Below are 21,777 nucleotides of genomic sequence, written 5' to 3'. Positions count from 1 at the left end.
ACCATTGTTTCCACTCTGAAATGTCCAAACAAGCTGGACAAATAAAATCAATTTATGGTCAGCCTGACAAGAAACACACTACCCATCATAAAGCCCTTCAGGCAAAAATATTTAAAATCATCATCAAGACATAAACTCAAAAAGTGACATCAGCCAAAACCTACAAGACCACAAACTGGTGAATAGCCGGATTAAATTAACAATTTGATTAGGACATTTAAATGGTTCACATTGACTCAAATAATAATAATAATAATAAAAATAATAATAATTTGTTATTGTTTAACTTTTTATTGTTTAACTTATAGTGCGGTAAAGCGGTAAATTATTAATATCCCTACTGCAAAGCTCTGTTTCTGTCTGGAAAACAAAGCTGAATCCTAGAATATCAGCAACAGCATCATGTTGTATATTTAATTTGTACTACGGGTTGATTCACATACACCATTCAGCTATCATAGCTCAGTGTGCAAATTGCAACATGGGGCGTTGGGATGAATTAATTAGACAGCTATTTTAATCAGGTATCTTTATGTGTGTAAGAAACACTGAGCATTTACATAATAGCTATAATAAACACTCAATTAATGTGGATATAATCAAATTATTAGAGGGAAAATTAGTAAGTGGCTAGAGAGTGGAGTGAGAATTATGAGAAAGGAGGAATAAACAGTTCAGGACAGCACTAGAGGTGGAAGGAGACGGAGGAACGGAGTGTAGACGAGAGAGAGGAACACATGACAAAGAAGCAGAGCCGTTCCCAAACCCAGCTGCTCTGTGGAGCAGATCAAACCCATGTGAGGTAGGACAGGCTCCCAGACATGTTTGATTAAGCCCAAATACATGAGGCAGCCAAGATGAGAGCCAGGCATAAAGAGAGGCGAGAGCGAGGATGGAGACCTAAAAAAAGAACAAAAGGAAATGGAAGAACACAATTTAAGAATGGTAAAATGATGAGTGGAAAATAAAAGCCCTACTGTTGTTTAACACCATCAAATGATTTTCTGAGACGGTGGGTGGACCTCAGACTCTGTAGGGGGGTCCGGGGGAATGCTCCCCAGGAAGAACATTATGTACATTTTAAGGTTACATGTATCAATCTGGTGTTCTTTGAATACAGAATTAAGTAGCTAGACCTAAGAAGAACTTTGTACTCTAGTCAACAATTCTGTGCTCTTCTTCTATCAAACAGCAGGTCCGGAAGAAGTGAAGACCAGGCAAACGGTGCTTTAAAGCTGCCATGGCCAGAAGCAAACCACTTACACTTTCTGAATGAATGGGAAACACTGACCAGTATGAGGCATTCAGATAAACACAGATGCAGGTACACAAATAACAGAAACAAGAAAGATTAAGCATCTTTGAGTGAGAAAAACAAAAAGGTTAATTTCTGTTCGCCTTGTTTACTGTTTTGCTGGCCAAATGTGACACTGTGAATTTGTCTATTTGTCTTGTGATTTGCTTGCTACAGTATTTCTTTGGCTGTTTACACTTCCAGTGTTTCCCCACATATAAAATGCACTCGTTTGATCCACCCAATGACCACTCCCCAAGTAGGAGGAGTGTTTTTTCTGTATATATTTCGTTCAAATGTCAGCATAGAAATAAAACTCATCTGCCAAAATGGCACATTAATGTGTAGTCTTATCAGAGATAATATGCCCTCAATTACGTAACTGTTTTGGAGCTGATCATCTCAACCTGTGAGATACACTACAGCCTGTTGCATTGTCTTTTCTTTGCCTTATCTTCCTTGTTATCTTTGTCTGTCTTATTCTTTCCTTATCTCATTAATGCTTCATCTCCCTGCTTACTAACTTGTCTGTATTCACTAATCAGTTAGGACTGAAGGGAGTCACACCACCAACGCAGAAACAACAGAGGGAGGGCTAAACAGAGAGAGAGGATAAAAGACAGGTTCAGGCAGAGAAAAGCAAACGGGTGAGAAAACCGAGGTGTTAATCAGTGAGATAGATAGGTGGACAGAGAGAGAGTGAAATGTGTCGGGTGCTCTGGGCTCGTGTTGTCATTGCTGTGGTGTTGTCATTAGTCTAAACAGCCCCACAGAGCCTTGTTGAGTGACAGGCCACAGACAGCCACACACAGTCAATAGTGGCAGCCCGCATCTTGCATCAGCATCACAACAGCCAACTGCTACCGTAGGCTGTTCAGGGGAGCTTGTAAAACTCATGAAAATACATGAAGGTGGACACACACGTAGCATAGTAAAATAACTATGCTGCCTGCTTATTTGGCACAAGACTCGCATTCACTCTTGCCTGTAAAAACAAGCATTCAGGTGTGACACAAACAAACACACATGCTTGATGGTGATTAACAGCGCTCATGGTTGAGGAAGTAGACAGACATCATACAGGTGATTGTAGCTGCGATTAAATCGTTATCGTTCTGCCTCGCTACACTGCAGAATTGTACAAAAATATACATATATATGGGGAATTTCAGGGGAAAGGTCGGATGAACACATTATTGTCAAATGGCATTGGCAATGTAGATAGAATTTTAAGTATGGACAGCACACAGTTATCAAAATGCAGCTGGAGTGTAATTGAAAAGGTCATAGCGGCTAGAGAGAGAATTGAGAACGGGCAGGGGAAAGGATATGAAAAATGCAGTTTTGTGACCCAATTTCTCAGAAGCAGGAGTGAAAGAGGGTACAATATGGGGACTATTTCAAAAGTAGACACAGTATTACGACATACTTCTGTGAATATGGGATGTAATTGAAAAGGTCAAAATAGGCTGTCGTGATCAAATTTAGAATCTCTGTGCAGACAGAACGGATGAAAATTAGTCTGTCATAGCCTCCTCTTCCATTCCAGGTGAACTTTAATATTCTTAATATACTTCTGGAGCTCAGCTTTCAAGGTGAATCGCCCCACGACACAATTTTTTTTTGATGGCACAGTGAAGACAGACGGAAAAAGGGTGACAGCATGATGAGCCATCTGAGTTCTGACCTAACCCAAACTCACCTGCATCTTTAAAACCGAACATAACCAATGCTTTATCTGTTCTCCCACAAAATATGCAACTCTAAATGTTAATCTCTCAGTAATTAAATGAGTAAACACATGACCATTTTGTCCTGTATCAAGAAACGTAGGCAGAATGCTATGAATTGCTGGGAACATTGACAATAGCTGTTCATCACCTGCCCTCTAAGGCAGAAATGTGGATTCTTATGTGGCAAAGCAGCAGCTTTTCGTGTACCTCTATTAAATGCAAGTGCTAGTCATGACCATGCAAAACTACAGGACAAATGAAAACAAACTGCTGTAGGATGTGACTGGGTGTCTGTTGCAGTGTCTCACCATACTGAGTCACCAGGCTATGGGCCACGTTGGGAACGGCTTCCACTAGGTTCCCCAGGAAGTTGAAGGTGGGCAGGAAACTCTTCACACTGAGCTGGTCACTCAGCTGGACAGGAAATGCACACATTAAATATCAATATCAATAGACATACATGAAAGGAAATAAACATGGCCGAGGGACAAAAACACAATGTAAAGCTTCAGAGCATACCATCTATATCTATATTATACAGTTATCATTGTAGCAAAACAATCTATATACTATATATACTAAAAGTGCTACAATGCCTCAATTTATACTCTAGATCATTACATATTAATCTGAGACACATCCCTGGAGTTCATTGCTTTCCAGAACACAACAAACAAGCCTGCTTTCTATTCTAGTAACATACATGAGACCTGCCTGCACCTCTAACTAGAGATATACCTCTCTGTCATCATCAGTATACACAGCTTCACTTTTATGCACCTACAGCATCAGCTGCTGAATGAGGCTTTTTCAATACTACCTTCCCCATCGATGACACAAGCACAGCAAGACGTAGACAAGCACACAGTCCATTTACGACCCTGGGAGAATGTGTTGTCAATTGCACAAGTGCTGTTAAATATTGTATGATGTTGTTGTGTGTTCTGTGCCTGCATGTGCAGATGAGCAGAGGTGTGTTTTTCTACATGTCTGTAAATTCGTTTGTCTCACCTGTTTGTGTATCTCATCCAAAACAAAGCGATACAACAGCTCGTTCTGCAGCTCCATAAGCAGCTGAACCAGCACTGACGCACATAAAAAAACACACAAATGCAGGCATTTACACAAACACAAAATAAACATCACAGTTAAGTACAGTTGCCCACTCTTATAGGAAAAACTCTGCAATAACGAGAAACAGAAAACAAAACTGTCTTTGTATATTTACTTAAATAACTATTGTTTATTTATATGTACTTGACTGCTAGGCTGATGTCAGGTTGTGGAAGATTCCTGCTTTCTTTCGCCTTTTTTGTTTCTCCCCACTCTCTCACACACACACACACACATAGTGCATTATTTATAGTGCATTAAATTAGTTTCAAAATGTGTTTTTCACACATTCTCCATGCAAAGAGCAAAACCAATTTCACATTCTAAGCACTCCACGTAAGTATTACAGCAAAGCGCTCCCTTAGGCATTTTAAGACAACTACCATAAAATTATTCTGTCATTTGCACTTAGCAAAACACTTTTTGCATTGTAGAAGACTTTGCTTCAGCGTGCAAAATCTGACTGCGTGCTTAAAACAGCTAGTTCACTGAGGCCAACATTTAGAGAAAATCTGCATATAAGCAGCCTAAACTGATCATTAAATACAAAGAGAAGAGCTTCTGCAAAGTGTAGCAGTGAAGGAATACCAAGAAAATAAGGTCACAGCCATCAAAAATGTTACATTTAGAAACTGCTATGTAGAGGCAATGTAAGATCACCTTAGTAACTGGCAGTGACCATTATCACAGCCACACAGAGACTTCTTGTGTAACCGTCTCTAAGGTAGCAAGTGACTCACAGCCTTTGTGTGTGTGTGTGTGTGTGCTCTCACTCTGTCTGCATTATAACAACTACAGAAAAAGTCTCTGTCCACGTTTGTGCGAATGAAATGTAAGTAGGGGGGAATGGGCACGCACACACACACACACACACACACACATTATTAAAACCACAAAGAGGCATCTCTTCACCTTGGTCAATCTTCTCCAGAATGGCTGCGTCCTCCACAGTGTGAAGCATCCCTCGGGACAGAACAGAAACGACACGCCAGATTTAAAGAGCGTACTTCACAAACCCTTTGCAATGTACAGAAGTATAATAAGAAAAAGGAAGGCTAATACATTAAGCTTCCTTTAGTTATAACCTCTGATGAGGATGGTTCCATAAAAACACACTGTGGTATTCTTATAGCAGTGGTCGACTAAGAATCTTAGAAACTAACAACATCCTCATAATATCTCCTATAATAAAAATAATTAATAATAAACTGTGGTGAGGGTAATGTACTGGTAGAAAAGTATTAATCAGATACACAGAATATAGTGCTAGTAAGGTAGCATGATCTCAGGGGGACACTGGCTTCACTAGGTGGTTGTCATAATATTGACAACTTTATATAAATCCAAGATGGATGGATGAGTGCTGCACCGATTCATCCATGCTCAAAGAGTCCCATAAACCATTGTATCATAATAACATAATTATTGCATTAGTATGCAGGTTTATACTCTGCTTATAGTTTATTCAGCAGTGAATATTTAGACAGTCAGATTCAAGTAGTTTACACAATTTAACTATGCAATGACAATACAATTTAACATTTGATTGTTATGTAGCTCTCATGAAAAAGGAACAATATTGTGTTGAATATTGTGACTACCATCATCTTGCTCAGGTAATATAATCTATTGTCTCGGCTGCTCTGTCCGACCTTGCAGAAAAGCAGTGATGTGATTGCAGCACTGGCATGACTGTGGACTTACCCAGTGGGGATTAGCTCCCAGAAAGAAGCTCATACAAGCACACTCAAGCCAGCAAGATGTCTAGAACGCCCGGTGCTGGTTTAGTGATGGTCATTAACGAGTGGAAGATCTGTGCAATGCTCAGTCACACTTACTTTTGATGCTTCTTGTTAAGTGACCTTCCAAACACATACCCACATTATGACTTATCGGCTTACTATTTGTGCCAACAGAGAGAGATGAAAGATGAACACCCAGTGCTAGTCCTCCCGTCACATCTTAATCTTGTGATGTTTGTTCCACTGTTTCTCACCAAGAAGAGAAGCTGTGAAATGCAGAGAGGCTCTGTGGTCTTGCAGGAGAAGCTCTCTCAAGACCCCTGGAGAACACTTTAACACCATACTGACACCAGACAAGGCAAAAGACTTCCTCACTGACTGCAGGGAGGGAGAGAGAGATGGGAGAGTAAAGGCAGGATAATTTATTTTACATAAATATTTTCTACTAAGTACCTAAGACAGAAAAATGCTGGGGGATAACACACACACACACACACACACACACACACACACCTCGCTATGAAACACCAATCAGCCAAATAGTGGAATGATTAATTTGAGTGGGAGCAAAGCTTCACAATGACATAAGATAAAAACAAGGTGATTTATCTCACCGCGATGTCGCCACTGTCCATCATTTCGATGACACAGGCCACACAGATCAGCAGCCCGCCCCCATCTCTAGGCCCCAGGCGGCCGCTCCATTTTGAATCATGCCTGAAGTGGACCTTATCATAAATAATATCCGAGCTCGTCATTTTTGCTTGTTCCATCTGTTCAAACAAGAAATACACACCGTGGCCGATAGAGTCAGTCTGCAGGTTAGACATGTGAGGGGGAAAGTGCTAGCTATGCAAGCCACAGGGCTCGGCTAATCGAGGTATAATATTACGGTAGCATTAGCTAATTAGCAGCTAGCATCATGCTCCTCAAAAACAACATGAGCTGCAGGCTACATTAAAGTTGTCCCTAAAAAATAGTATCAATTCTACCACAACAAACACGATTAATCCTTTTTGCTAACCTACCATTAATTAAACTATACACAGGACGTAGCAGACCAATCTCCCTGCCACTGCAACGTCAACGTCAGTGTCCATGGTTACGCTGCGTTCCAGAACATTCCATGGTTATGCTGCGTTCCAGAACATTCCACGGTTATGCTGCGTTCCAGAACATTCGATGGTTATGCTACCTTCCAGAACATTCGAACCGTTTGAAACTTCCGACTAAACTTCCGACTAAACTTCCAATATATATAGTTTGAAGTAAATAAATATATATATATATTATATATTTATTGATTTACTTCAAACTATATATATATATATATATATATATATATATATATATATATATATATATATATATATATATATATATATATATATATATATATATATAGTGGACCTTATCATAAATATATATATATATATATATAAATATATATATATATATATATATATATATATATATATATATATATATATAGTGGACCTTATCATAAATATATATATATATATAGTGGACCTTATCATAAATATATATATATATATATATATATATATATATATATATATATATATATATATATATATATATATATATATAATTATATAATTATTATATAACTACAGGAATTAAAAACTTCTCATACATGAAAAAAATGTTTTACTTGAATTTTACTTGAAACAACTACTTATGTCTCTCATTTCTTCTCAGGGGTTTGTTGCCCATTTGCTATTCATGCAGCAATGCTATCAAAAGTCTCTGAAGTTCAAGGGTAGGCTGATGTCTTATATTTGAGCAAAAGTCATACATTATCTTCAAAATGATGTATGATCATTAATATATCCTCCAATGAATATCATTGCTGAATAATATGCTGTGACTGTATATAGTGGGATGCATGAGTTCGTTTTGCAGTATCATTTAGCAGTGAAGGCCATAATTTGGTTATCGCCATGACAACAAAAGCCACTTGGCAACTGAGCAGCTATCTGATGTTGGGAGTGTGGGGGTGAGGATCGACCACTACCAACATGTCAATTTATAATCTCTCTCTACTTCTCCTTAAACAGAGTTTACTGCACATCTAAGTACATAACATAAAGTGCACCCCACTCAGCTCTGCCTCAGTGTCTGTGTGTGTTTCTGTGTGACAGTGTGCATTAAGTGTGCACAAGTGTGTGTGTAGCAGGCTAATCTCTGATAGTTTCTCAGAGTGCAATATGTCGCCTTTGAAAAATCGGAGGCAGAGTGTACTGTGTAGATGGGGGTGTGCAGGAAGTGGTCAAAGCCTTGTTTGGCTGACTGAAAAGAAAAGCACAACTCTGACAAGCAGGTGGAATATATTTGTTTCCAAACTCTCCATTTGTGCGTGGACAGAAGCTTGATCCATCAGTCTCAAAGTTTTATTGGCCTTGTGAGTGAGACAGAAACCAACTATTGTTATTTGTTATTTGACAACTAGGCTACTGTATGTCATGTAGACAATCCAAGCCAATAAAGCACAGAGACAAATGGATTCTGCTTCTGTCCAAGCATAAGTGGAGTCCTAACATGCCTTTGTTTGTCTCTAATTTGGCTTGACATATCTTGAACCACTTCCTGTGTTTCAACCCTCTATACACACACACACACACACACACACACACAGAGAGAGAGAGAGAGAGAGAGAGAGAGAGAGAGAGAGAGAGAGAGAGAGAGAGAGAGAGAGAGAGAGAGAGAGAGAGAGAGAGACGTGTGTCTTTAGTTTAGAACAATTCGATTAAGAAACAGTTACAGCATCCATCACTGGGAGCGTTGACCTCCCCTAGCACTGCTCACGGTCTCATTGCAGACTGTTTCCAGTGATGACGACATGAGCCACAGCAAAGGTAACAATGGGAACAAAGGGAACAATTTAACTGCAGTAGAGGCTAAATATTGCAGACCTCTGACAAGAAAATATTGACCGTGTTCTGCTTGGTAACATCAAGCTGCTTCACTGCTCAGCATCACTGTAAATACAGCAGTTATGCCACTCAATCTCTTACTAGAAAGACTACATATCCCACCATGCATTTTAAGAGGAGATCTCAACTCTGTAAACCATACTGTCGCTATTATTGTTATTATTATTATTATTATTATTATTATTATTATTATTATTATGAGAAGTTAAATAAAGTGGGAAGAGGGCGGAACAAGGAGGCGCGCGCGCGTTTGTGTGCGCGTGTGTGTGTTTGTGTGTGTGCATGCGTGCGTGCGTGTGGGATAAGCGGCAGCCTCTCACTCGGGTGTAACGTTCAGGTGTACTTCAACCTCAGAGGTGAAAACTCCTGAAGTCGGTACGATGGATTATATCTGACCAACAGGCGGGCATTTATTGCGGAAAAGCACCAGTGAAGCGTGGGAGAATAGGCCGATTAAAGTGAAAGTAACGACATACGGTAAGACATTTAAAAACTCTTAACGAATATGAGGCTACTTCATGTTCATACTGCATAGTTCTTTAAATCCTGTTTTCCAACTTTATGGACCCCATTGCTCCTTTCGGTGCAATGGATAGCCTACTTAATGGTATTTTCAACGTTGTGTTAGTCAGTTAGACAGTGGCTTTTTCTGACATAAGGATGTTTATGTTCCAGTCTAGTATGAGTATACTATTAATTTAATAGGATTGCAAACGTACAATTAAAAACAAAGTATGAATGCTTCTTGATGTTTTATTTTTTATTTTTATGTAAAAGTATAGCAACTTTTTTCATGATGAGTTAGGCTGTAGACATGCTGAAACAATCAACGTCCCTTAATATCCCATGAGACACATAACTGCTGTGTACAAAAATGCATTTCTGGAAACAGAGTAAGATACTGTACTGATGGCCCTTGAAAGTGATGTCCTCTGTGGTCTTATTTGCACAGAATGAATGTGCTGCATTACTTCCTGTGGGAATAAATGTTCGTCATCAAATGTTTCCTTGCACATCTAAACTTGTGAGTCATAGCATTTAGCAGGCGGACAAAACAGAAACCCTGTTTGCAGATATGCAGCATACATATCCCTCAGCGCGTGGGCCACAGTACTGAGATAAAAAAGAAGTATCAGCACAACCTGATGTGGTGACATGCAATAAAGCCACAATGAACTATTGTAGGCTTATATGTCTGCTCATGGCTCAGCAGAAGACAGTTTTAAGCACATAACGCAGCCATGCAACCTGCTAAATGCCCTAAATGTAAATGTAATGCTCACATAACTGATCTCTCAGCTGCAAACACTGGCGCTGGTTTACAAACATGTTTTTCTTCTCCTCCCAGGTGTTTTGCCTCGTCTTATCTTTGTGCTGCCTCAAAAAACGAAAACAAAGGACAAACACTAAAGCTAAACTCCTCTCTCAAATGTCTCGTCGGAACTTTCCACAACTGATGTAAGACATAATAAACAAATAGGCGGGGAACTGTACCAATAACAATGGTTGGGTTCACCCCTATACAATATGCCAGCATCCCCATAGACAGTGCATGGTCTGTTCAAGCCAGTGAGGTACAACGGTAGTGTGTCATTGTGGCCACAGCCCATACTGTGTCCTCAGAGAGCACCGGCCAGGGGAGTATCCGCTTTCATGCAAGGACAGAAGATTATTCATAGCACCAGAACTTGACTTGATAGAAGACAGAAACAGGGAGATGACAGAGAGGATAGACTCCCCTTTTCCAAAGATGCTCTTAAGATTTGACTGCTCGTGGCATGACATAAAAACAAAGCGATGTGAATGTCACTCCAAACTAAAGAGCTTTAAAAACGTTTGAAAAGTCTTAAAACAGTGTTTGGGAGGAGGAAAGTAAGGTCTTCAGGCTCAAAAGTGACTGATTGTAATGATGAAATCATGGTTATAAATAGAGCTCATTCTGACAGGCAGGGGATATCTATAAGAATGGACTACTACCTCCATAAATGTGGTTATAAATAGAGTAGCTCATTCTGACATTGCTGTAGCAGCGATGATGGATTTTTATCTTCACGCTGATGATATGAGGACATTTGTATTTAATATGAGGAAATAATTGTGGCTGTTCTACATGAGATTGCTTCTCTCCAGTTAATTAGATTGATGGGTCGGTGGCTTTGTGAGCTGAGAGACTCCATTCAGAGCGAATAAAACTCGTGTCACATAATGGCGAAGAACAGAAGAACAAAAAGGGAGAATAGGAAGAAGCACAAAGAGAAATGCTCCAAGGCATTGTTCATCTACTGTGTACAGGCATTGTACCTCTTATCCATTTATCCCCCTACGCAGCAGAACTACTCAGCTTTCTTTTTCAGAAAATTGCCTTTAACAGTAGAAGAATCTGTGTGAGCCTGACTATACTGTGTATTCTGTCCCCCCCTCCCCTCTTTGTATCTCGCTTCATTCCTTGCTATACACTCACTCTTCCAGGTATCTAATGACTTTCACCTTTTCTCAGACCCTCATCATCTCAAATTTCTCATCACATCTTCCCTCTCTATGGCTCTGAGGTGGGGGGGGGGGGTCCTAATCTTGCTTTCTATGAACTGACCGATCCCTCACACTGCTCACTTCCTTCTTCTGCCTTCACCCTCTGCAGCGATCTCCCGTCTTCCTCTCCTGCCATGTCTGTGTCCATGAGGAACCCACTCCAGCGCCGGCGCTCTCTGGGTCCCGTCTCTCCCAAACGCCTCTATAGAAACCTGTCCGTCAGACTGAGGGGTGGAGAGTCATCTGTTGCCATGGAAACGGACACACCCAAAAACCTCAGCAAGTCTGCAGAAGCTGTAAGATATTTGGGAGATCTGGTCACTGCTTTCCTGTAACGTGGCAGGTTTTTTAAATTTTTTAAATGATGAATCTTATTTGGACATTACGTGCTGACTTTGTGTAACTATGAATACATTATCCCAGGCGAGACTCTGACTTATGATTTATGTGTCCCGTGTCACCGTCTCGTCCACCGGCTCTTCTTTTCCGCAGCAACACCCTCATAAAATAAATCTCTCCTTCGATGTGAACTCTGTTCTTCTGTCTCTCTCCCTCACCCGCCCACCCGCTAATGGCCCTTCACCCTCTCCCTGCTCCCCATTAGTATAAGACCCTGTGGGAGGCAGTGGAAAATGAGGACACTTTGGCCGTACAAAGCCTGCTGTCCAGAGATCAACCCCACCACGGAGGAGGAGCAAGCATGTGGGAGAGATGCGAGAAGAAAGAGAAGGACTGGGAGAGAGAGAGGGAGAAGGGGGTGAACAGGGTGAGCGAACAGGGCTTGGTCCCCCTGGACGTGGCTGCCCTTACCCACAATTCCCCTCTGCTGCATGTGTTGACAAAGGCAGGAGCCAGACACAATCCTGTTTGTAAGTCTTGTGTTCAAAATATCATTAGATTTCCGTCAGATATGGATGGCGTTCAACGCAAATCACATTCAGACTCTGTCCTCTCCTTTCTCCACTTTCTCAGTGTGCCAACCAGCAGAGTGGGTGCTCAAGCTGGACGCTCTGGTGGCGCTGGCGGGTAAACGGGTGGAGGAGAGGAAGAAGGAGTTATTGAAGAAGGCAGGGGCAGGGCCTCAGGCGCAGGCTGATGTCCAGAGACACATCCGCCTCTGGAGCCTCAGGCTGCAGCTGTACTGCCGGATGAGACAGAACTTCCAAAACACAGGTCAGTGGTCTCGGGTCAACTTGTGGCATTTCCTGAAGTACAGCTTGGGCACAAACTAGGTCACTGTCCTCAGTTGCAATTTTTGCTAATTGCATTATTTTTTCTGCACTCAACAAACTCAACCTCAACAACTTTATTTCCAATTCTCCTTGACAAACCCTCCTCATCACTACTCACAAAGTCCACAGTGATCTGGCATTCAGGCCAAGCTCTCGCTTAAGTTTTACTGATTTCCTGTCTTTACTCTTGTAATGCCTGGCCTCTTGAAAGTCTCTCCAGCCCCCTCAACTCATCCAAAATTCAACAGACCGCCTTGTCATCAACCTTTCCAAGCTCTCCCCTGCCCTCCACTCCCTCCACCGGCTGCAAGGGGCTGCTTGTATCAAATGGATATATGTGTAGAAATCCACACTGATACAATACAATAAAAAGGTTGAAGTGATCATTTTGGACAGACATGAATGTAAACTGCACTTTGACTGGTTGGCAGAGGCATACGACCGCCAGGAGGTAATTCCAGTTGAGAATAATGTGATGACGTCCCCTCTGTACCTGCTTAAATTGCTCTGTAGAAATGTCTCTCCTTAACTTTTATTTCATTTCTCTTTCAAGCACTTTCAGTTCTTTTCCGACTGTTTTATGATCGCAGCGTTATTGTAAGGGCACTGAGGGAACGGCTCTTATTCTTGGTGCACTAAAATTAAGAGTATCATCTCCGGATAAGTGTCATCTTAACGCTTCAAATGTGAGATATAAATGTGTTACAATTACATGTGATCACATTGCATTCATCTTTAACTGGGCTAGTGCTGAGGTTACGGTTGTTATAGTGATAGTTGCTGATTCCTGTAGTTAATTGTCTTACTTTTACTAGCAACCCTTGCTGACTGTATTGAGGGCCAAGATACAGAGATTCTTGTCAAAAACACAAAACTAAATGATTAATCTGGGCTGAGGAGTCTTACCTTTATAATTGAGAAATTAGAAAAAATGAAGAAATTACATTCCAATAGGACAAAGTTTTCAAAAGACCATATAATACTTAAAATACTTCTGTGGTTGTACTTGTCTCAATGATTTACCCAGAGCTCCCTGGACCTCCCAGTCATGTGTCCATACTGGTGACCAGCATATCCTCTCTGTTTGTGGCGATCAAAGAGCCAGAAGGTGACACCATGGGGCTCATCACCCGCTACAGAGGTAGGTGGAATATAACAAGACTTTGATATAATATGGATGGGAACAAATTAATATGGGATGAAAACTTGCAGAGAGACATGATGGCTAAATAAAGGAATAATACAATCAAGGTCGTTTAGGCTGACAGGTATAAAAGCCTCATATTTATGGGTCTCGTTTGGCTTCTCTTTTTTTTTGCTACTTGGTTTTACAGCTGCATAAATGTCATACTTTCCAGCCAAGGATAGATTTAGTTCAGGTACAGCAAGTTCCCAGAACTGTAAACATACAAATCCTTAGTTCTCCCCTATGGGGGCTTCGAGTAAAGCCAGAGAATAATCTGTCAGTGAGGTGTTTTGTGTTTACAGTGGAGTGGAGCACCTCAGCCAGCTTCAAACGCATCCACGGCTCAGCCCAAGTTACAGAGACCAAGAACCCATCCTACAGTATCAAGGGGCTCACAGCGGTAAGCCAGGCACTCCCTCCACGCACTCTGGACACACATAGTCAAGACATACAGCGGTGCATGCACATTAGCTCCGGACCTACACGCATGCTGTATTTATTGCGCCCCAATCATCATCGACTGGGCCGAAGCACTTCCCGTAAGAGAGCACTTATCCCACTCTGCTGGCTTACTTAACCAGATGAATTAATAATGGCAGCAGTATGTGATTTCTTCAGCTCACAATGAACGACTCATAAGGGTCAGTGCGTGGTGATAATTTGGCGGTCTGATGCTTCTCCAAATGCAGGGAACGCATTACTTTGTACGAGTGAGTTGCTACAACGTGAAAGGATGGGGCCTGCCTCAGTGCTCTACTCCGGTCAGCGCTGCCCCCTCCAGTGAGTACACTGAACTGCAGGCTTTGATGAATGTGGATTTATCACTTTGAATGGCTCTGTTCTTTTTCCTTTATATGTGCTTTTGTAGAGAAATTACTTGGCCGACATCAAGCTCAAGGCCAATAGATTAATGAATGAATTATTAAAAGGTGGAATTAAAGATGTCACTGGGCTTTGTATCCATGTTTTAAGTAATGAAAATTGCCATAATGTTAAAACAGAGAATAAAATATTCACACAAATCAAAAATGGCACTTAAATATACATGCATTACTTTCAATCAATGTATGGTGCGTGTGATCGTCCCATCCCTACTTATGACCATAAACAGATTGCAAAAAGCTGATGGACGACACAGTCTCACAGGGGAAGCAGATTCCAGCAGCACACCTCCCCTGCTCTGCCACCTGGACCCCACCAGCACCATTACACACTGAAGCACCCATAAATCCTCCCACAATAAATTCCATCCTTTTACAACTTAACATCACCAATATTTTCATCAACAAAATACAAATGACTAATCCAGTAATAAATAATATGCATAATAAACTGAAGCCAATTTAACAAAGAACCCTCTACTCTCTCTCCTCTCTTTTACTGCATTCTCAGCCCCTCCAAAATAAAAGCACAACATATCATAAACATCTACTTCCTACGTCAGCAGCTCAGAATGAATCAGTACTGAATCAAGTCCCAGCACACAGATGGTCTCTCATGCAAAATGAAAAAGGCAGCACTGTGGGACTCCTGCAAATTAGCTCTTGATGTCTTGAATGATTTTCCCTAATTGCATCCAAAATGAATGATTTGTTTCCCTCGTTCTTCCTGTGCAGGTTGGAGAGAGTGCATCGGCGTGAAGTCACAGTTCAGAAATCACGAGGGCCTTGTGAGGAAACTGCTGGAGGACGCCAGAGAACCACATTACAGAGGATTCTGCAAAGGTAACGCCGGGTCTATGGTGATGTAACAATTGCCGCAATTGCGTATGTAGTTGCTGTGAAGCAAGCATATAGGAGTCCATGAAACCAGGTGCATTTGTCACAAGATTTTCTGTATAATGAAAAGAAAACAGTATTAATTATTTCTTATTCAAATGATCTTTTAATTCCTGGAAACAGTGCGTTTTTTTAATGATGTACTTACTAAACCTACCTCCCTCTCTCCTCCTAGTATGACAGTATAATATGAGAGCCCAGCCTCAGATTTACAATCAGAAATGCTATTATTTTTCTCCTTAACTGCCTGTAATTCTTAAGTGTCATCAAACATAATGAGAGGACATTGAAACATAAATTGTTAGGATGTTTCCTCCATACCCAACTAACTTCACAGGAATTTATACCATTGAATAGCAGCACCATGCGCTGTGCCACCCATTGGAATCTGCTGTGGGTGCACAGTGAACGTACTTTGGCAGATAAAGTGTTTCTCATCCTGACTGATCCTCCTCTCTGCTCTACAGAGAGCTCTAAGCCCCAGAGTCCCAGCAAGCGTCTCACTGTCTCTCGAGGCATCAAACAACTGTTCCAGTCCGCCACCAAGTTTGTTCGTCTCCTACAGAGGTAGCGCTCCGTCTGTCTTACCTGTCCCGCTGTGCCTTGAGGGCATGGGGAGTAACAGATTAAATGCAATGTGATTACAACAGCTACACACAGAGAACAAGTCCAAACTCTGTAGCTGCTGGTGGATAAATAGGACTTTGCAAGATGACTTTAAAAAGTGTTTGAACACAGCAGAGTTTCCTACTGGACTATCATGTTGTGAAAATTAATTATAGTGTGTCTTGTCTTTAGGGGTGTGTACTTGGCTACGGTGTTCTACCACAAGGAAAACATCCTGGTCACAGCTGAAGATCAAATCCCCCTGGTGGAGATCCAGTGCTGCTCCACCTCCATCACCCACGACTTCCTTTGGTTTGCCAAGGTGAACCGTTAGTAGAACACAAGCATAAATCCACTTGGAGCACGGTTAACACTGTGATTTGTTAATTGTGACTTATCATTTGTCTTGTAGCTGTCCTGTGCATGGCAACAAGTGCCCTGGCTCCAGCAGGCCCTTTCCTCTGCTCATTCATCCTCCTCCTCCCTCCTTCAGAACAGGCACAACATTTTAAGAGCTGTTTCCCAGCTGCAGGTAGGGAGTTAAGCTGCATACAACACAGGTTAATTGCTATTTTAATGACCTCTTAATATCTATTCTTCCTCCTACTCTCACTGAGAGTCTCTCTGGTGCTTCTCTCCCGTATCTCAGGCTGCATACCTGTACTCACAGAACCTGTGTTCCCCTGCATGAATCCCCAATATCCTCATAGTTATTCACCTGCATGTTTCTGTTTGACATCTCAACCTTCAGTCCTCCCTTGGAACAATGCACCTGGGCCAGGTGTACTACGAACCTCTGAAAGACCGGCAGGGCAACGTCTTACTGGTCACTCTGAAGGAGTTCCCAAACCCTCCCAGGTGAGATGAGAACGTCTTTTCTTTCATTCTGTTAATCCCTGTCAGACTATTGTTCTGTTCCCTACAAAGCATCGCAAGGAGGCTTTAATCTCTGTCTGTATTTCTCACCACCCAAATATTTTCAATAAAACAAACATTTGCTAAATCTACCTCACTGAATTTGCTAGACTTTATCAAGCACCCAAATCAGGTTCTCCCATGGATAACCTGATCAGGCCGCAGGCTGGGCTGTTTTCAGGATATCTAGCCTCTCTGTTGGTTGCTGTTGTTTTACTGGCTTTGATATGCTAATATGAATAAATCTGTTCCACGTGGTTGCATTTCATTCTTACCCTTTGTTTTCTGCACCACTGTAAGCCCTCCTGAACCTCCACTTCACTGGATGCCCCTGGCCCGCCTGGAGAAGAACCGCAGCAGGACTCCTCTGCTGCCGGAGCCCACTGCCATGGACATGCTCTACGAGCAGCTCAGGGTGAGCCTGGGTGTGTGTGTGTGTGTGTGTGTGTGTGTGTGTGTGTGTGTGTGTGTGTGTGTGTGTGTGTGTGTGTGTGTGTGTGTGTGTGTGTTTGTGTAAAAGACAGACACTAACCTCACAGAGCAGCAGCTATATGCAACACCGTGCATTGAGCACTGAGCGTGTAGAGAATGAGTGATTTTTTTTCTGCAACTCAAATAACTCTGAAAGTGCAATGGAATTAATTAGCGATACAAAAACTAATTAAAAAGAAAATTAGACACGGCAAATAAACAACGCATTCTATTTACATCTCTTAAAATGGCGTACTTGCTCATCTCTGCTCCCCAGGAGAAACTATCCCTCCACAGACACAGCATCCAGTGGGCCAAGCCCGGCCTGTACGTGGGCATCCTGAAACTGTGCAGCTCAGTGGAACAGATCAGGGTTCTGGTCCCCCAGAGGCTGCCCAACGTGCTCTGCCACACCCGGGTCCGACACAATACCCACGTTTCCAGGTAACGCAGTCTGAGCATGTGATTTTATGACCGCATCACGCAACAAATGGGTCTGCCTGAGCATTAAGTATGCAACATGCAAAACTACTAATCCTGCATGCTTATGATGCCTTTCACAGCAATGTTCTTAGTTAACTGCGTCCTCATTGTGTGACAGAGAGGAGTGGGCATGGCTTCAGAGTCATGTTTACACTACAGCCAATGGCAGCGTCCCGAACCTGTTGAGCAGCGAGGACGAGAGCACGATGGAGAGCAGCGGGCTGGCGGAGTTCGTCATGTCTCTGAGAGCGGCCATCGCACATCTCCTGACAAAGCTCAACATCCCCCTCTACAGGGTAGAGACAGCCATGTTCTCTTTCTGGGTCGGATGAAGGGTTAACAGGTTTTCTAATACTTAGATTTATCTGTGCGTGTGTGACAGGCGTACCAGTATGGTGTGTACACCCGGGAGCTGCTGCAGTTCGGAGACAAGGTGTCCATGCTGCTGCTGCTGCCTCCCAGCGAGGACTTCAGTTCCAGCTACTGGCCTCTGGTGGGGACCAAAGAGCCTGGACTCACCATGCCGCTGCAGATATTTGAGCTGGGTAGGTGGAGAACTGGAGCTGCTCAAGTCCTTCGATGCACATAGATGCCCACACAAGGGGGGGTTTGTGGTTGGAAAGTATAACATGTGTAAAGCTCATTGAGGTACATTGTCTTTTGAAGATTAGTCACTACTGTTTTTCCTTATCTACTTAGTTCTTTGATCCTCCTTTTCATCCTTACTTTAGGTTTGGCTTTGTCTCTAATTTAAATCCATCCTTCCTTTTGACCCGTCTTAAACATTCCCACGTTAACGCTTTGATAAAGAGCGCTAATGACTTCCGAGCCTATATTTTTTCTCTCGGCTTAAACATAGTGGTCTGTCTTTCCTCACAACTCCGTCTTTCCTCTCCAGTTCACTTCTGGACGTATGAACGGGACTTCCTGTCCCAGTACTGCCAGGCCTGGGTGAAGCTGGAGCTGGACACTCATCTGGCCCAGCAGGCTCTGCGGGAGGCGCTGGACACCAAGGAGGTGCAGGAAGCCAGAGAGCGCCTGAACCACATCACTGAGCTTTCCCGTGTAAGATCATAAAAAAAGACTTTTTAACCACCTGAGATGTCTAGAAGCTTAAAAAATATTGTTTGCTTTTCTTTTTATACATTTCTTCTGTGATTAATGAGGGAAATAAATAGGAAATGAAGGATTTTACTTGACCCGTCAGGGTATTATATTAGATTTTTAGAATTTCACTTTACCACCAGGAGGATATTAACTGTAGAAATGATTTTTATCTAAATAAATTCATCATTAAATGTGATTTTGCTTCTTGACCTTGACTTTCCTGTTCCTCCAGCGTCTGGATGTGGTGTGGAGGGATGCCCGCTGGATCATGGACTGTCTGCAGTGCGTTCGCTCCAAACAGTGGGTGGGGGCGGTGCCTCTAGGCCTGGTGATGGGAGGAGACCCCCCGCCGTGTCCTGACGGCGAGGAAGAAGGGGAGAGTTTGACTGCCAGACTAACGTGGCCCCATCGGATACAAGCACAGAGAGCCATTGCAGGTACGATGATGTGGGTGTAGATAAAGGTGTCAAAGGATATTCTAGTGCCATTTTCAGGGTTGAGACATACAGTTTACTTAATGACCATGATATTAAATATGTGCTGCAGCACCACAGGGAGTGACTGTAAACTAAATATAAGATTATGCACAAGAGATACTGTGTGTGCATCTGCTTTGAACTTGTAATTTATAATCCGTGGATTGAGATTTTGACTTCTTTTTGTCTTCCAGAGAGTTTAGTCAGTCCACCAAACGTCGCCTCCGCCGAGATCACCGCTCCGTCAGAAATCATGGTTGTCCCTGAAGAGTCCACGCTGTTAATGGAGGGCGTCGCGAAGGGAGGATACCCTGTAGACATCACCGCCCAATCAACTGTGGATTTGACAAGCTCTGGCCAATCAGAATTAGAATGTGCGAGCGCTTTAATCGAATCTGGACTAGAGCCCGCCGCCGTTGCTCAGTTCGAAGTGGGGTACACCGTATTGCACACGCAGGAGTCCTACAGCGGGGAGCAGGACTTCCCTTCCTTCATCACGGAGGTCATCCAGCCAATGGAGATGGCGGAGCTGGGGGACATCTTGCCCACGCTGAGTCTCATTGAGGAGGAGATCCCCAGCTGCCCGTCCACACCGTCAGTAATGGATATGTTAGAGAGCCTTGGACTGGGGGTCGCTGAAAGCAACACCTTCTTTGACTTGGAGAGTTCAGCCGAGTGTCTGTCCCAGGCCGACCTGCACAGTCGCAGCAGCAGCAGCAGCGTGAGAGAGACTCGCTGTGAGGATACAGGCGTGTCAGCCTCTCCCACCACGGCCGCCACCACGGTTGGTGACGTGCCTGTTTTGAGCTGGGATTTCCCTCCACAGGAAACAGAGACTCCCGGCAAAGGAGCATGCGTTCCACTGAGGAACCAGGTGGAGTGGGACAAGTCATCCTGATGCCGACTCAAGCACCAGCCTACTTCTACCTTGTATCAGTTTCAAACCAAATCAGTGGGCTGCAGCAGATTTACAGCCAAAAAAAGTTTTTTTCTGCTTAGAAGTTATATGTTTTTCTGTCAGTCAGTGTCCAGTTAAATTCAAGTGACATCTACAACTTCATCCAACACGTGATTTATTACACTTCTGGGCCTGTAGTTTGTCTTTTTTATGTGCAGTCCATTAGAGTTCACTGTGTGTAAAATCTAAGCTGTAGTAGTTTTATGACTTGAAACGCCGTCACTCACTACAGCACAAAGCAACATGCTGCTTGATGGAGCAAACAAACTCATAGGGTGAAATGGAAGTGTTTGCTTTGCAGGCCATAAAAAGCTGTATGGCTGTGTTCCTTTGTGGTTCACCTGTGTGCACTTTTGGCATTTCACAACAACACAGTAGTGGGATTTATCATCATGATGATTGCACATTAACTGCTGTCTGACCTACCGGGTTGCCTAATCGGATTTCCAAGTTGTGCTTCAGCTGGAACCTGAATATCTAAAGAAAAAAAACACACTTCAGACAAGAAAGAGAAGTCAGAGAGCAACAAAACCAAGATGTCAACTTACAGTTGTGAGAAGGATGTAGAGTGGTTTCTTCTTCAGTTATCTTCACAAATGGTCCGTCGCTACAAAGGCCTCATCAAAAGCAGAAGCAGGAGCGCTCAGAAGTTTTTCTGCTATGTAGCAAATCCATCGCACAGTACAACACATTTTTTCAATTTTGTCACAGAATATGCAAGACATTCAATTCATTTTTTTGCTTTTGAAGAGGTTTGGCCTAAAATCATTGTTCCAAGTATCTTCATCTCCTCCTGCACAGCATACCACAGTCACCCAGAGATTGAACCTCAAGCCAATACTTGTTGAATCTTTTTTGAAAAAGCGACATGTGTGGAAGAGAGGGGTGTTTTTTTCTGGTTGGTTCCCAGCTGTTGTTTCTTTAAGACAGCGCAGCAACATAAAGTGATGTATTCGAGGCGTAATGAAAATGCAAGAACAGAACAGCGTTTCCTTCCAGTGCCTTTCAACAACGTTTGGTGAAAATACTATTAAATACTACCTGCTTTCACGGACTGCTTTAGTATTTGTTTCATTTTTTAAGGGTGTTTGCATTTCGTTCATTTCTTCTATTTCTTTTGCATAAAGAGGAACAAATCAGTCGCTTCTCAGTGACATTTTTCAGTCCAATAGTTGAATAGTTATCTGACTCTGTCAC

At 42.5% G+C, this 21,777-nt stretch overlaps 2 protein-coding genes across 4 annotated transcripts in view; one reads left to right on the top strand and one right to left on the bottom strand.

Moving 5' to 3' along the window:
* Positions 1-6,640, bottom strand: part of mei1 (meiotic double-stranded break formation protein 1) — a gene marked incomplete at its 5' end in the record, with an annotated part of 48,563 nt that extends 41,923 nt beyond the window's left edge. For both annotated transcript variants that reach the window (XR_014599059.1, XM_084037499.1), the window contains 5 exons: positions 3,336-3,441; positions 4,039-4,112; positions 5,053-5,103; positions 6,137-6,260; positions 6,497-6,640. Coding sequence is in view for 1 of the 2 variants with exons in the window: in XM_084037499.1 (XP_083893625.1) it covers positions 3,336-3,441; positions 4,039-4,112; positions 5,053-5,103; positions 6,137-6,260; positions 6,497-6,640 (499 nt within the window). The remainder of the gene's footprint in view (positions 1-3,335; positions 3,442-4,038; positions 4,113-5,052; positions 5,104-6,136; positions 6,261-6,496) is intronic.
* A 2,516-nt stretch (positions 6,641-9,156) lies between these two features.
* On the top strand, positions 9,157-21,634 carry LOC311030723 (ankyrin repeat and fibronectin type-III domain-containing protein 1). 2 transcript variants are annotated; one of them, XM_084036671.1, is made up of 20 exons: positions 9,163-9,316; positions 11,309-11,388; positions 11,478-11,664; positions 11,973-12,237; positions 12,341-12,541; positions 13,628-13,741; positions 14,089-14,186; positions 14,476-14,566; positions 15,403-15,510; positions 16,032-16,131; positions 16,363-16,492; positions 16,583-16,702; positions 16,922-17,028; positions 17,386-17,500; positions 17,834-18,000; positions 18,158-18,335; positions 18,422-18,584; positions 18,938-19,104; positions 19,379-19,583; positions 19,817-21,634. In XM_084036671.1, the coding sequence occupies exons 2-20, from the start codon at positions 11,378-11,380 to the stop codon at positions 20,518-20,520; spliced, it is 3,231 nt and encodes a 1,076-aa protein (XP_083892797.1). In that variant the 5' UTR covers positions 9,163-9,316; positions 11,309-11,377; the 3' UTR covers positions 20,521-21,634. The 2 variants fall into 2 exon arrangements, with proteins under 2 accessions (XP_083892798.1, XP_083892797.1); XM_084036672.1 differs by lacking the exon at positions 11,309-11,388 and having other exon boundaries at positions 9,157-9,316.
* The last annotated feature ends 143 nt before the right edge of the window (positions 21,635-21,777 follow it).

This window comes from Eutrigla gurnardus, assembly GCF_963514095.1.
Source record: "Eutrigla gurnardus genome assembly, chromosome: 20".
NCBI lineage: Eukaryota > Metazoa > Chordata > Actinopteri > Perciformes > Triglidae > Eutrigla > Eutrigla gurnardus.
Note: the sequence above shows the minus strand (reverse complement) of the source record. Positions and strands in the feature narration are given on the sequence as shown.